The sequence below is a fragment of the Mustela erminea genome, chromosome 11 (assembly GCF_009829155.1).
Source record: "Mustela erminea isolate mMusErm1 chromosome 11, mMusErm1.Pri, whole genome shotgun sequence".
In the NCBI taxonomy this organism is placed as follows: Eukaryota; Metazoa; Chordata; class Mammalia; order Carnivora; family Mustelidae; genus Mustela; species Mustela erminea.
In genome coordinates this window covers 85,637,351-85,653,024 of record NC_045624.1, presented here as the reverse complement: position 1 = coordinate 85,653,024, position 15,674 = coordinate 85,637,351, and the positions used below count along the sequence as shown (strand labels likewise).

Below are 15,674 nucleotides of genomic sequence, written 5' to 3'. Positions count from 1 at the left end.
CCTTATTATTCATTGTGGTAGGAAAAAAAATTTTAAAAAACCACTGAAACACGTGGTCCTGTGCCTACATGGACTGCTTTGATAAGGGGCAGAAGGGCATGGAGGGGAGAAATACAGGTACGGAGTTGACAAAGTTGGCCATGAATCCCAGCTTGGCTACAAGTACATTAAGTAGGAAAGTTTTTGCACATGTTACATCAAAATGCATTAGATCCACTGCACTGGGCAGATGGGAGGACACCACTGGCACCCAGCCAGCATGTGCCTAGAATGGATGTGGTTTAAGCAAGCACTTTATGAAATGGGACCCTTCAATGGTAGTGTAGTGATCAAAACATAATCATAATCAGTATACATCACAATAAGCTTTTCTGCCTGACGACATCAGATACCACTTTTTATTGTACTACAAAGACATCTGAAAAAAACATACAATTTGAAACGCTTTATTTTTGTGTGTGTCCTTGTTATTAATAAGGATATTTAATAAAGTTAGTATTCCAGTGAAAGGAAGTTTTCATGAAAGCCTTCGGGATCAGTTGTATGTCATATAGCGGGGAGTAGCACTGAATTTGGCGTAAGACTTAATGACCTTATTTACAGCCTCCAAGAAATCCTTCTCGGTGGCAATTTTTCGCCGTGCTCTGATGGCAAACATGCCAGCTTCTGTGCAGACACTTCTAATCTCCGCACCTTTCAAACAAAAAGAAAACGACAGACTTATTAAAGCAGCCTGAACAGACTAACCAGCAAATGTAACAAGCAAGACCTTTCAACCTACCAGTGCTATTTGGACACAGTCGCGCTAACAATTCAAATCTGATATCTCTTTCGACACTCATTGAACGAGCATGAATCTTAAAAATGTGAGTCCGACCCTAAAAATGGGGGAACTGATAAATATTAAAATGGAAAAACACCACAGGAAGAAAAAATTTCACATGAGAGACTCTTGGGATCTCTGAAACGAAATGATTTTCTTACCTCTAGATCAGGTAAGCTGAATTCAATCTTTCTGTCCAGTCTCCCTGGCCTCATGAGTGCTGGATCCAGGGTGTCTGGTCTGTTAGTGGCCATCAGCACTTTAATGTTACCTCGAGGATCAAAACCGTCCAGCTGATTGATCAGTTCCAGCATTGTTCTCTGCACTTCGTTGTCTCCTCCAGCACCATCATCAAAACGAGCCCCTGAGAAGACAAAAGGAAAAATAAGCTCCTCGACGTCCACTCGAGGACAGCGCGATGCATAACTCGAGGTACTGTCACTAACTGCTCCTGTCGGGACACCGGAGCGTGTGAACGTCTCCCTGGGAAGCACACGCTCTCAGAAGAGCCTCCTTTACACAAAACTGATTAGAGAGGGCATCTTTCAAAGGGACTCATCATAGATTTATGGAACAGAGGCTTCTTTTAAGTATTTTTTTTAACCTCTTTAAATTTTTAAAATATTTTATTTATTTATTTGACACACAGAGAAATCACAAGTAGGCAGAGAGGCAGGCGGGGGGGGGGGGGGGGTGGGGAAGCAGGCTCCCCCCTGAGCAGAGAGCCTGATGTGGGGCTCATCCCAGGACCCTGAGATCATGACCTGAGCTGAAGGCAGAGGCTTAACCCACGGAGCCACCCAGGCGCCCAGGGCTTTTGTTTTTTATGTGACTCAAGAACACCTCCACTTTCAGCACAATACACATCTGCATGAGGCGACAGAACACATGGGGACTCAAGCACTACGATGGTGTCTGACTGTATGCAAGAAACGGTCATACTCTTCCTTCCAAGTTTCTCAGAAACTCTCCTTAAAAATATGGCTAAATCCATAATACAGCACACTGATTCTGATGTATTTGAGCTTAATGTCAATCTCTCATTTGCAACCAAAAAAAAAAGACCTTCAAATACATACTCTCATTCTTAAGTTGTATAAATACATACGGTTGTATTAATGTATTATGTATATTATAAAACACACAAAAAAAATTGGAAAACTTTTAAATGAGATTAAAAATACAAAGAAAAATTCTAGATTTCCTTCCTTTACCCTACTACTACTTTATATACAGTGTACTTTGGAAGCCACAGCTTCAGAGCATCCTGACATCATAAAGCTTATTCCAAAACTACTATACATATAACTTCAGAGTCACAACACTACATCGATGCACTGTGGTCACGTTATGTCCCTCTAAGACATTAACCACAGCAATGTCCAAACCTAACAACATCCAACCAGTCTAAAAACAAGATTCTAGGTAACCTAACTGCAGTCCCCAGAGAGCATTAGAGGGTACACTATGTTTTCAAGTCATTTGTGTCACTAAGTTCATTAAGTAACTGTCTGAACATATGACATCTTTTGAGCTGTTAAGAATTATTGGGGCGCCTGGGTGGCTCAGCTGGTTAAGCGACTGCCTTTGGCTCAGGTCATGATCCTGGAATCCCATGGTCAAGTTCTGCATCAGGCTCCCTGCTTGGCAGGGAGTCTGCTTCTCCCTCTGACCCTCCCCCTTCTCATGCTCTCCCTTTCAAATAAATAAAATCTTAAAAAAAAAAAAAATTATTACTCCCAGGATGCCTGGCGGCTCACGTAAATTAAACATCCAACTCTTGATTTCAGCTCAGGTCATGATCTCAAGGTTGTGGTATCGAGCCCCATGTCTGTCTCCCTCTCTCTCCTAAAAATAAAAGAATTACTACTCTCATAAACTATAACAATAGTCCAGCCCTACAGAACAGTTTAGTTTTCAAAGTTTATCTTACTTATTACTTAACTTTTTTTTTTTAAGTAGGCTCTATCCCAGCGTGGAGCCCAATGTGAAGCTTGAACGCATGACCCTGAGATCGAGATCTGAACTGAGATCAAGAGTTGGATGCTTAACCAACTAAGCCACCTAAGCACCCCTATGACTTACTTTAAATCTCTCAAAAACCCGTGAAATAAACAAGGCAGGAATTATCATTTCCTTTATACGGTAAGCAAACAGAAGCTCAGTTAGTTTGAATAACCTGCCTGAATCACACAGCTAATACTGTATTTCATCAAATCTACAAAGCCAGCAGTAACATTACTTTATGTATACATTATGAAAAACCGCCACCAACTAAATTATGCCGTAGTGCTTTCTCATCACATTAAGTGAAGTTATATCCCCAATTAGAAATTGTTAAAGTGTGAAAACGTGTGTCATGTGAAAAAAATGAGGAAAGGAAAAAGATCAAGACTTTCAGAAATAACAATGCTCCATCTCTTTTTTCCTTTACGGCGGATCTCTGTTGTCCGTTAGATCTGTAGCTCACACCTGCCAGAGCTCACAGAAGAGCTGGAATTAAAATCCTCTACAAGATTAACACATCAAGAGAATTCTACACATATTACTTTAGCATGCTCATGAAAACCAATCCTAAAGTAGTCCTCTAAAAAACCACATACCTCCAATAGCATCAATTTCATCAAAGAAGATGAGGCAGGCTTTTTTCGTTCTGGCCATTTCAAAGAGCTCACGAACCATTCGAGCCCCCTAATGAGAAAAATAATTCATAGTTGGTTTAAAACATTTTTTAAACACAGTAAGAATCTATGTTTCAAACTTTTCAATATTCCTAACAGTATTAGTAATACCTAAAGCTTTAAAAAAAAAAAAAAAATGAAGTTGGTACCTATTCCACCAAATTAATCATATTACCCTCCAAACAGTATTAATTTCATGATTCTATACCTATTAAATAGCCAATACTTCAAGATCTGAAGAGGTCAAATGAACACTTGAATAAAGGTACCATAACAATCAGTTAAAATTGAGGAAAGAAAGCTTCGGATTTATCATTAGCATCTGTGAGCACTCATTTCACTGTGTACTTTTTTTTTTAAGATTTTATTTATTTATTTGAGAGAGAATAAGACAGAGAATAAGCAGAAGGAGAAGAGGGAGAGGGAGAAGCAGGCTCCCTGCTGAGCAAAGAGCCCGATGCGGGCTTGATCCCAGGACCCTGAGATCATGACCTGACCCAAAGGCAGACGCTTAATCAACTGAGCCACCCAGGCTCCCTGCTTTGTAAGTTTTGATCAAGGAACAGATCAACTCATGCAGCTCCTTTACTGAGTCTTATTCTAAGTATACTAATCATTACTGTTTCAGATGTGATATACACAGCCCTAGACCTAACTGTAATGAAAAAAATACATCGTATGTATACGTGTGTGTATGTGTATACACCATCGTACAAATACAGACGATTATGTTCTCTTTTCATAATAGCATATGAAACGCTGCCCCTGAAAAAGCACACTTTTGAATGCACTCACTACATTTCTGGGGTCCCAGAAACCAAATCTGTAGAAAGGCCATTCTTCTGAAGAGGAAGCACACTGATTACAAGTTTTAGCCAATTGTTTGTTTCGAATGACCAAGGGAAGGCCAGTGGCTTCTGAGCTACTAATTACAATCCATCAGTCAAGAAATTTCACGTCTCAGTTCTTCAGTGTGGAACTATTATTCCACATCATAAATCTTTCACAGGGCTACGTTAATAGTTGATTCTGATCAATGTACTTTACCTCACCGACGTACTTCTGTACAAGTTCAGATCCAATAACTCGAATGAAGCAAGCATCAGTCCTGTTAGCAACTGCCCGAGCACAGAGGGTCTTGCCTGTACCAGGTGGACCAAAGAGCAGCACACCCTTGGGAGGCTCAATGCCAAGGTTAACAAATCTTTCTGGCTATGGTGGGAGACATGATTTTTACATTTATCACTTCTGTGTAATAAACACAGAACTACGTCTGTATCATATCTGTAAATATCATTTATTTAAACCAAAATCATTAAGTCCACATGTATACACTTGATCTAAATAAGAATTTTGCTTATTCTAAGATACAAAATCTAAAAAATAGACTCACATCTATACGTAATACTGAATGGCTTTTAACGGTGTTTTTCTTATCCAGGCTTAACAAAATATTTTCCCCCAATTTTTAAAAAATTACAGTGTTTTAAAAAACGAAAGTATTATCTGGTGTTTAATATTCCAGTTTTCCATTATCCTCCCAAGCTTATTTTGACTCAATTTAAGCCTACATCCTCTTGGTATCATTAAAACACGTGGTTTCTTCTACAGTAACTTATAATAAATTCTAACATATTGTTAAAGGTTATATCTCAATCTCCTCTGTCACTCAAGATAGCAGATCTGTTTTTTAATAGGTCTGACCAATCATTTTGCTTCCTCTCTTCTGGAATGTACCAACTCACCACACCTCTATCCTCTAGCCCCTCAAAAGTTTTCACTAAGGAAAACATAAAATTTTCGAAGCTATCTAATGATACGTAACTTAGTCCACAGTCTCAGCCACTTACATGAAGTAACGGGGTTTCAACTACTTCTCGAAGTTTCTCAATCTGTTCCTTACAGCCACCCACATCACTGTAAGTGACATCAGGTTTTTCTTCCACCTAAAAGAAAGATGAAAATGTGTAACATAGAGCCATAGGCTTTTGAATACATTCAAATGTTCTATCCACTACAGCAGACCCAACACCCCAAAAGAAAAATGAGACTCATCGCAAATAAGAATAACATAAAAATGGAATCCATTGTCCAGTGTCCTACCACCACTTGCAATAGTACTTGCAATGACACTGAGAGACAAAGCAGTAAAAAAAAAAAAAAAGACTGATAAAAACTTTCTCATCTGAAAAACTGTTTAAAACATGTAACTCTCCAGTATATGCCCACATGTTGACAGTTTACAAGTCAAAGTTTCAAAATTCTTTGAGATGGATGCAATTGTATTCAAAGTCATGCCATTCCTTTTCCCTCCCGTATTTTCTTACCTGCATCATGGTGACTGTTGGGTCAATCTTGGGAGGCAGCGGAATGTGAATCTGATACTTATTTCTGTCCACCCTAAAGATTGTAAAAAAGATCATCATTCAACACATTCAAAAAACTTACTCAGTTGGGGCACCTGGGTGGCTCAGTGGGTTAAGCCTCTGCCTTCAGCTCAGGTCATGATCCCAGCGTCCTGGGATCGAGCCCCACATCGGGCTCTCTGCTCAGCAGGGAGCCTGCTTCCTCCTCTCTCTGCCTGCTTCTCTGCCTACTTGTGATCTCTGTCTGTCCAATGAATAAATAAAATATTAAAAAAAAAAAAAAAAGAAAGAAAAAAAACTTACTCAGTTAATCATCATGTATTGTATATACATTAACTAACTTAATCCTACTATCTTAGAGCAAGTGCTCCCTCCACTCACACCACGTTACCTTAAGTAGACCGTCAAACTCAACTCTCAAATCCTGCACTTGAGTCTGACATTTAAAGCCATTCACAAAAAGCCCTAGTGGGGTAAAGGAAAGAAGCAGATGTGGAAGAAAGGGTGTTCAACGGTAGTACTCTACCACAGGTATTGCTTCGTATTCTACGGCACCCAGTTCATTCATTCCAAAGAAGCCAAGGATGTGGATGTGGCATGGTATCTTTAATGAAAGAAGAGTATTTACTATAAATACAATCTTACCCAACTCTCATCCCTTCTTCAATGTCGGTAGGTGCTACCTGATCACTGAGGTCCACCACAAACTTGGCAAACTGCTTCACATTGATAATGTACTTTGGGTCCTCCGAGTCAGCATTGATTATCTTCGTACACCTAACAGCAAAAGGCTCGGTTAGAGTAAGAAACCTAAACCACTAATAATGAATTCAAGTAACTAGATTCTCTCCTGGGCAAGCAGTATACTAATGAGCAAGTAAAAACTAGAACTGCAGAAATTAGATCACTGCTTATGATCCTTTACTATAGAAACCCAAGGGTCCACTCAAATTAAGCAAAGCTGTAAATTTTTCAAAAGACACATTCCCCTAGAAAGTTAAACCCAAATATTTCATTATTAAGAAGTTCTCCAATTTCTCGAATTTTTTTTTTCAAGATTTTATTTATTTATTTGAGAGAGAGACAGAGACTGGAAGAGAGCACAAGCCAGGAGAGGGAGAAGCAAGCTCCCCACTGAGCAGGGAGCCTGATGCGGGGCTTGATCCTAAGACCCCAGGATGAGGACCTGAGCCGAAAGCAGATGCTTAACTGACTGAGCCACCCACATGCTCTAATTTCTGGATTTTCTTAAGTACATTCCTTAGTGATACTCCTCTATATCTTAAGTTACTCTCCATTTTATTGTCCCTTTAGGAAGATGGTCATCTTGCCTCATAACAAGTTAAGTAATAAATGTGTTTACCTTCTTTTCTGAGTTTATACTTCAAATCCATGTTTATCATTGCAGCTATTTTTAACTCAAATGTATTCTTTTTCTGTGTGACATGGTAAAGTCAAATTTGTAATACCATGTACATCATAGTAAAAAGCAGTCTACTGCCCTTTCTCTTCTGTCTATGGAAGAAAAACAAAAAACAGAACTCACCGTAGGACAAATCCATGTCATAAGCTGTAGCACTAATACGAGGAAATACAAAATAGTCTAGAGTGTACGTAAAGGTAGAGCCCAAAGTAAGCTCAAGAATGCTTTGTCCAGTCTTGAGCATGCTGTGGCTCAGCTCATGATCCTGGGGTCCTGGGATCGAGACCCAAATTGGGCTCCCTGATCATTGGGGAAGTGGGGAACCTGCTTCTCCCTCTCCCCTCCCATGTTCTCCCTCCCTGTCCCTGTCTCTCTCTCAAATAAATAAAATCTTTACAAAAAGAAAAAAAAAAAAGCTTTATCTTTGCAGCAAAACTGTGTGATAGGACTCTGTTTTCTGTTATCAGTCAAGGTCTACCAGGGAGGATTACATATAAAGTACCGATCACTACTTCCTCTGACAAATCATGTTCACAGTGTCTGCACAAATAAGGATTTTTTTAATCCAAAGCTGAGAAAGTACATATATGTAAGGATGTCAACTTTCAGAATGAACCTGAGTTTCTCTCAGTTCTTAGGTCTCCAACTAAAATCAATGTATGATTACCAGACATCTAGCATAAAAGATAGACCCCAAACAAACGAAGGGGAAAAAAGCACCTTGCATAAAGTAGAAACCTTGCAGTTATCATTCATTTCCTTGATGAATGAGAACATCTTACGACCATGATTCAAAAATAGAGGACATTCAAAAAAACAACGAACACCTATAAAGAGCTCTTAGAAATTAAAAGCTTGAAAAGAGAAACAGGAAGGAACAAAAAAGGAATAAAAGGACTTAACATTAAGAAAATCTCAAAAGTAGAGCAAAAAGACCAAAACAAACAAACAACCACTGCACAGGAAAGATTAGCATATTAGCAGAGATATCCAGGAGCTCCAAGTAATTCAAGTCTGGAATAGAGGACCAAGAAAATATAAAGAAATTAAAAAATAATTTCAAGAAAAACTGCCACAGTGAAGGCCATGAGAGCCAAGCACCATGGATGAAAATTCACCAATACTGAGGCATGTCATTATGAAATCTCAGAATCCTGAGAACAAGGAGACTCTACAACTTTCAGATGAAAAACAGGTCACACATACAGGACTGGGAATCAGAAGAACTTCAGATCAACAACATTGGGAGGGGGAAGACCATGGAATGCTACCTTCAAAATTCTGAAGAAGGAACATTATACTAAGACATTTTCAGACATACATGGTCTCAAAATACTGCCTCCCAACTTGCTCCTTTCAGGAAGCTACTACGGAGCTACTTACACCTAAAGCAGGTATACACAAACCAACAACCAACATGTTGCTACGTAAGCAACAGGAGAGCAGCAAAGGGAACCTCCAAGGTCAGAGATCAAGGATGGTTGTGATTTAGCATCAAAGGGCCATGGTGCAAAATGAAGCAGGTGAGCAAGTGCTGGGAAAGACTTCTTCAGGACAATGGACCTGAGAGAACCCGAGGCGCAGCTGATGCACCTGAGGTATATGGGAGAAAAAAAACTGCCAGGGCGCCTGGGTGGCTCAGTGGGTTAAAGCCTCTGCCTTCAGCTCAGGTCATGATCCCGGTGTCCTGGGATTGAGCCCCGCATTGGACTCTCTGCTCAGCAGGGAGCCTGCTTCCCCCTCTCTCTGCCTGCCTCTCTGCCTACTTGTGATCTCTCTGTCAAATAAATCTTAAAAAAAAAACAAAACGCCTGCCAGACCTAACACATCTGAACAGCAATTTTAGACAATCAGGAAAAACTGGAGGGTTGAGTTTTTTATATACATAGAAAATGGCAAACGAGGAAAGACAATTATGACAAGGAAAACAAGAAATGGTACAAGAAAGAAAATAATCACAGTATACTACTTACCTCTTAGTGAATAGCATCACTTAGCCAGTTATGAAAACAGTGACTACTGACCTAACCAAAAGTTTACTCTAATTACATTAGGAGGATGTAGGGATAGGAAAGGTCTGTTTTGGGGAGGAAGGCAGAGGAAACAAAATCCTCAAGCCAGCAGATAATACCTAAACTTAAAAAAACAAGACACAATCTACAATATGCAAGAACTGTGTCCTTAAGAATCATGAAGGCAGAAACCAAACTACCAGTTAAAAATTTTGAAAACAGGTATCTCTAAGGGTAGAGGAATTGGGAAAGACAACTACTGTCCTAGCACTGTTTAACTCTTTAAAACCAAGATAAAACTGAAATATAAACCAATAAATGGAAAGAAGGGGAGACAGAAAAAAAGAGTGAGGGAGGAAGTAAAAGAGGAAAAGAAAAATAACTTTTAGCTGTAGTAAAGAGTTAAAATTGAAACATTTATTCAATGATCAGAATAAAACACAGGAGAATATAATCTTGGATTGAGCTAAGCCTTCATAAGCAACAAACCCAAGAGGTATAGTGAAAATATATTAATTTTATTTTTTATTTTAATTTAAAATTAAATTTTATTTTATTTAAATTTAAAATTAAATTTTTTTATTTTTATTTTTATTTTATTAATTTTATTTATTCAATGTTTATTTATTTATTATATTTATTTTACACATTAATACAACAAAAGGTACAAGAAGTTAAGTGACAGAATGGGAAAAAAAATAATTGTAGCATATTAAAGAAAAGATTAATATGTACAATATATAAAGTTCTCCTAAAAATTCACAAAAAGAACCCAATAGAACAGAACATGAATAGACCTGGGTGGCTCAGTGGGTTCAAGCCTCTGCCTTTGGCTTGGGTTATGATCCCAGGGTCCTGGGATCAAGCCCCACATAGGGTTGTCTGCTCAGCAAGGAGCCTGCTTCCCCCTCTCTCTCTGTCTGCCTCTCTGCCTGCTTGTGATCTCTCTCTCTCTTTCACTCGCTATCAAATAAATAAATAAATAAAAATCTTTAAAGAAATACAAATGTTTAGTCAGTACAAGAAGCAGTCATACTAGGGCGCCTGGGTGGCTCAGTGGGTTAAGCTGCTGCCTTCGGCTCAGGTCATGATCTCAGGGTCCTGGGATCGAGGCCCGCATCGGGCTCTCTGCTCAGCAGGGAGCCTGCTTCCCTTCCTCTCTCTCTCTGCCTGCCTCTCTGCTTACTTGTAATCTCTGTCTGTCAAATAAAATAAATAAAATCTTAAAAAAAAAAAAAAAAAAAAGCAGTCATACTAGTAATCAGCATAATGCAAATTACAATGAGATTTTTATTTACCCCCCAATGATAAAAGTGTAAAAACAGATGATCACATATCTTATATTGATCAGGGAAAAAAGATATTTGCCTCAAAGCCTCATGTTAGGGAGTAGAAATTGGTCAAACTAACTTTTTCCAGATTTTCAAAACTGTAAACGCCTTTGACCTCCCAATTCTACTGCTAGTAAGCTATACTACAGAAGTGTATGTACACAGAGAAGTATTTAACATGAATGTTCAGTAAAGCAACTGTACAGTAGTACAGTTTGTACAGTAACAAAATTGTAAATAAACCAGAATCTACAGAATATTAGTAATTTTTAAAAAATAAGAGAAAGAAAAAAAGAAGTACTAAAAAAAATCAGGACATGTTTCTTTGCATGCAAATATATATATATGAAGATATACAGGAGGGCTAAGAGGACCCAACTATTTTCAGTTACAGCTAATGAGGGGATATGGGACAGCGAAGATGAGAAGGGAGGTTTTCCTGTTTTCATCTTATCTTTTTGGTACCCTCTGAATCTTTCGAATCTTTTACATGATTATATCTTCACCTACTTCTTGAGTAATTGTTCAAAGAATAAAATTTAATCCCAGATACTTCTATAAAAGCTTTGTTTACTTCAAACTAGGAATAAGAAATTTTTATGAACTACTGCATACACCTGGATTCTAAAAAGTGCTTAAAAGTACAGATAAAAATGAATTTCCAGCATGCGATGCATACCTTGCAACCTGCAAAGGCTGTTCACTCTGCAGTGTTTGCTTATCTGCAGCCAAATCCCAGAGTGCTGGTGGGGCCAGGCCAGTATCAGACTCTTTAATACCTAAATAAAGAGAACAAAACCCACTGAAATGTAATGCATCACCTGTAAGTAAGCATTCTCGAGCTCAGCACCACTGACATTGTGTATGGAGTAATCTGCTGTGGGGGGGGTGTCCTGTGCTTTTTGGGTAGCGGGCAACATTCTTGGCCGCTTGCCACTAGATGCCACCAGCACCACCTCCCCCTCAAGTGATGAGCATCAAGAGTATCTCTAGTCACTGCCAAATGTCCTGGAGGAAGAGGGCACAGGGGTAACACCTCATCTGAAAACCACTGCCCTAAAGCGGTCACAAGCCAAAATGCAATACCATATTTCACAAATGTGTGCAGGTCAAATACTGTAAAACTTCAGCACTCAAATTACTGAGAAGAAATGTTTCCAACCACTGGGCAATAGTGTGCTTACTTCAAGCAATACCCTGGGAGACCATATTTTTATTCACTAAGAAACATTTACTTTCTTTTTTTTTTTTTGGGAAACATTTAGTTCTTTAATAGAGTTTATTGATCTTGGCTCTGAGGAACAGAAACATTATTTGCTTAAAGGATGAGATTGCTTACCTGCTTAAGCACTGATCTTGGTTGTAAAAGGTAGTGAAAGATTATTAAAGAAGTTCTAATTTCTTAACAAGAGAGTAATAATTTTTTTAATCTATAATTCATGAAAGAGTTTTGTATATACTCTTTTGATATAATTAATACAGGACATTTAAAGAGATAAGAATAATGAAATATATACCAGTGAGCTCATTAATTTTCTTGAGAAGTTGTTGAATGTCATCTTCAACCTGCTTTATCTGCCTAGAGTAAGTGCTTTGACCCTAGAAGAGAAAGATCACTTGAATTAGAACATTAAGACATCAATGTATTAAACTGCAGACAAAGTATTAACAGTTACAATCTTAATAGCTATTATTGACCCAAAGCTTGTGAAGTGAAAATAGAGCGTAACTTTCAGAAGTATTCCTGAACCAGTATTTTCCCTCAAACAACACACCATTATGTAGGCTAACAAACGAAAATCATGCCTGAAACTAACGAAAACTACCAAGTCCATTTCTATGCATTCAACTTTCCATTTCAGATCTAATTCAGTTGCATACATTTTAAATATAGTACACATTGGTGTGTGTTAGTTCAAGTATCTTCCAATGTAGGACCATACTTACTTACAAATAGTATAAAAAAATATACAAGCTTTGATATGCTGAATAATTTGCTCTCGATCTAATCTAGACAGAAACTGGTATGTAACTTTTCAGTGAGGATTATACAAACTGCTAGACTTTCTTTTCTAATTATTTGGAAGGATAATAACCAATAATAGTCCTTATTTTATTTTATTTATTTATTTGACAGAGCGAGCGAGCGAGCATGAGGAGAGGAGGGTCAGAGGGAGAAGCAGACTCCCCTTGGAGCAGGGAGCCCGATGCGGCACTCGATCCCAGGACCCTGGGATCATGACCTGAGCCAACGGCAGTGGCTCAACCAACTGAGCCACCAGACACCTCCAACAATAGTTCTTATTTCAACATAAAACATCTTCATTTGGGACACCTGGGTGACTCAGTCGGTTAAGCCACTGCCTTCGGGTCAGGTCATGATCCCAGGGTCCTGGGATCAAGTCCCACAAGGGGTTGGGGGGGTGGTCCTTGCTCATCAGGGTGCCTGATTCTCTCTCTGCCTCTGACTGCCACTCTGCCTGCTTCTGTGCGCGCATGGGCACGCGCTCTAACAAATAAATAAATAAAATATTTTTTTAAAAAATCTGCATTTGGTAGACACTAAAAGGACTTACGTAAGTTTTCAGCAAGGCAATATCCCCCTCATCCAGAGCTAAAATAAGAGAGAATACATTAGGTTCAAATCCGGGAAATTAGAGCTAACAATTCTTTTCTGTTAAATTTAAATTGCATTAATGAGTGAGAAAAATCACGCAAAGTTAGTAATGACATAAATACAAACAAGAAAAAAGTTCCTGGACTCAAGAAACTTTTATCTTAATTGGGTAAAGGCAGATTTTTAACCAACGGCGTCACATAAATGCTGAAGAGTCTTAAAGTCCTGTGACACAAAAAGAACAGGGAACCCAAAGAACAGTTTGAGAATCGGAACAACCTGGGCACTAGCAAAGTTGCAGCAAGTCATGCATTTGCTAAGTAATGCTGGAAAAAAAGAATCTAAGCATCAGTTCTGTCATCTGAGAAACAAAGAGAACACTCATTTACCTCCATAGTGCTGCTATAAAGACCAACTAAAATATGGGTGAAGAAGCACATAAAATTCTGTATTAGTCATAACTATATACAAAGAATACATTTACTGATACATTTACAGAATGATAACCTACCCAGAGACATACACGGATGAAATGCTAAATCTCTGTGACTAAGTTTTCTACTAGGTGTCTGAGTAGCTCTGAGGAGTATCCTAAAATACTGCCAAGGCAAAGAGTAAAGTGTGGGAAGAACACAGAGAGAAAATTTCTTTCTTTGGCGGGGAGGTGGAAATGGAAAAGAAAACAGTGCTAGGAGGGATTGAAGTTGTTTACGAAGGGAAAAGTAAGAGAAAAGAAAGGGGGAAATGCAAGAATATTTTTTAAATAGTCTGTAAGGAACAAAAGAAGAAAGCAGCATAAAGATGAGACTAGAAGGGGAAGAAATGTGAGCTGGGTGCGCTTTATCTCCTGCACCGTGGGTAGAAGTGTCAAGCCATATAGTCCCTACAGAGAGTAATTTTGCATTATCAAACTTACAACTCCCATTTCTAAAACGGACCCTACAGCTTGTGCTTGTACTGGGATAAAAGTTACATGAACAAATTCGTTGCTCTAGGATGGCCGTCAGATTGGAAGACATGTACACGTGCATCAATAAGGATTAATCGTATCTATGACTGCTTCCCCAATAAAGTGGGGTACTATGCAGATGCAGAGATAGGCAGACAGCACGGACTTTTTATAAAACAATATGAACTTGTCCCTAAGACACATGAAGATGGGGGAAAAGCAAGATGTACAATATGCTCCTTTTAGGTAAAAATAAACGCTTGTTTATGCACAAAATGTCTAGAAAGATAACGCAAAATGGCAACACGATCTGCCTCCGAGGTTAATGGATGATGGGGCCAAGGGCAAAGCCACTTTTCAGTGTATCTTTTTTAATGCCTTTACTGTTTGGGACCATCTGAATAAATTAATCAAAGGAATGTGTGCCCCCCCCCCTCCGCTGTTTGTATTTTTTAAAGAAAACCACGTCTCCGGATCCCGGCTACACGGGGATAGCACCAAGCCGTCCCACTAGAGGAGGAGGGGGACAGAAAAGAGGATCCAGGTGATCAAGCACCGCCAGGCGGGGACGCTTTTTCAAGGCCAGCAGGGCCAAGCACGGTGCGTGACCTCCTCAAGACGTGACAGCTCAGTATGAATAAAAGCCTCGATCGAGGGGAGATGAATACAGAACTTAGACCAACATGTGGGGCAGCGAGAAGGCACGCCAGCTAAGACAGCTGCCGCCACCGACTAAATCATCAGGGGCACAAAAGGAACACAGTGCCGAGCCGCGAGCAAGGAATCCAGCCTCCCCTCTGGGGCCAAGCCTGGTTCTGCTCCGGCCAGGCCCGCCCGCCTGTGTCAACCGACCTCGGATAGGCTTGTCGTCCTTCTCCTCCTCTTTGGTTTTCCGCTGATCGGCACCGAGGTAATCCGGCATTTTCGTTGTTCCGAGGGCCTCAACTGCTCAGAGATTACACAGCACCTTCGTCGCTTCCGGTGGTGCGGCTCTTTCCTTTCCTCACCGGAAGTAAGCGGAGCTCTGCGGACCGGTTTAGTCTGCGCACGAGAACCGGAAGAGAGTCCCGGAGGACAGGCGCCGGCGTCCCCTCGCAGTTCCGGGACTGATTCCCGGTGGGAATGGGACGTGGGTCGGCCCTGGTCCCTCACTAGGGAGCGTTTACCTGAACAACAGATTCCGAGACCCGGGGTTTAAGTCCTCATTTAGTCATTTCTTCACTGTGCACTCTTTGGTAACTACTCTGTGCTTTTAAGTTTATCCTTTACCTCACAGCGTTGTGAAAACGGTATTAAATAACGGTGTTTTCAAAGTCTTTGCAGTATTAGATACGCAGGAAGTCGTAGCTAGATCTATGAATACAGTGAAGGTAAAGAGAGGTTGCTCCTTAATTTGATGTCGGTGTGAAATGAGGTAACAGTTTCAGCGTTTCAACCTCCTGCCAAAGAGGACTGGGAGGAACCATCCTCAG

General features: G+C 39.7%; 1 protein-coding gene across 1 annotated transcript; it reads right to left on the bottom strand.

The window, feature by feature from the left end:
- Nucleotides 1-367: 367 nt before the first annotated feature.
- Nucleotides 368-15,215, bottom strand: PSMC2 (proteasome 26S subunit, ATPase 2). The gene is made up of 12 exons (XM_032304178.1): nucleotides 15,055-15,215; nucleotides 13,213-13,250; nucleotides 12,154-12,235; nucleotides 11,316-11,415; nucleotides 6,516-6,647; nucleotides 5,832-5,904; nucleotides 5,355-5,450; nucleotides 4,552-4,716; nucleotides 3,427-3,514; nucleotides 985-1,187; nucleotides 782-878; nucleotides 368-693 (listed from the first exon to the last, which is right to left on the bottom strand). The coding sequence occupies exons 1-12, from the start codon at nucleotides 15,122-15,124 to the stop codon at nucleotides 536-538; spliced, it is 1,302 nt and encodes a 433-aa protein (XP_032160069.1). The 5' UTR covers nucleotides 15,125-15,215; the 3' UTR covers nucleotides 368-535.
- Nucleotides 15,216-15,674: the final 459 nt, after the last annotated feature.

Excerpts from the sequence above, each read along its gene's own strand:
- PSMC2 (XM_032304178.1), bottom strand. The coding sequence starts at position 15,124 with ATGCCGGATTACCTCGGTGCCGATCAGCGGAAAACCAAAGAGGAGGAG. Across the intron at positions 4,717-5,354 it reads TTGAAACCCCGTTACTTCAT|CCAGAAAGATTTGTTAACCT; the intron begins GTAAGTGGCTGA and ends CTCCCACCATAG. Across the intron at positions 879-984 it reads TCAGCTTACCTGATCTAGAG|GGTCGGACTCACATTTTTAA; the intron begins GTAAGAAAATCA and ends CCCCATTTTTAG.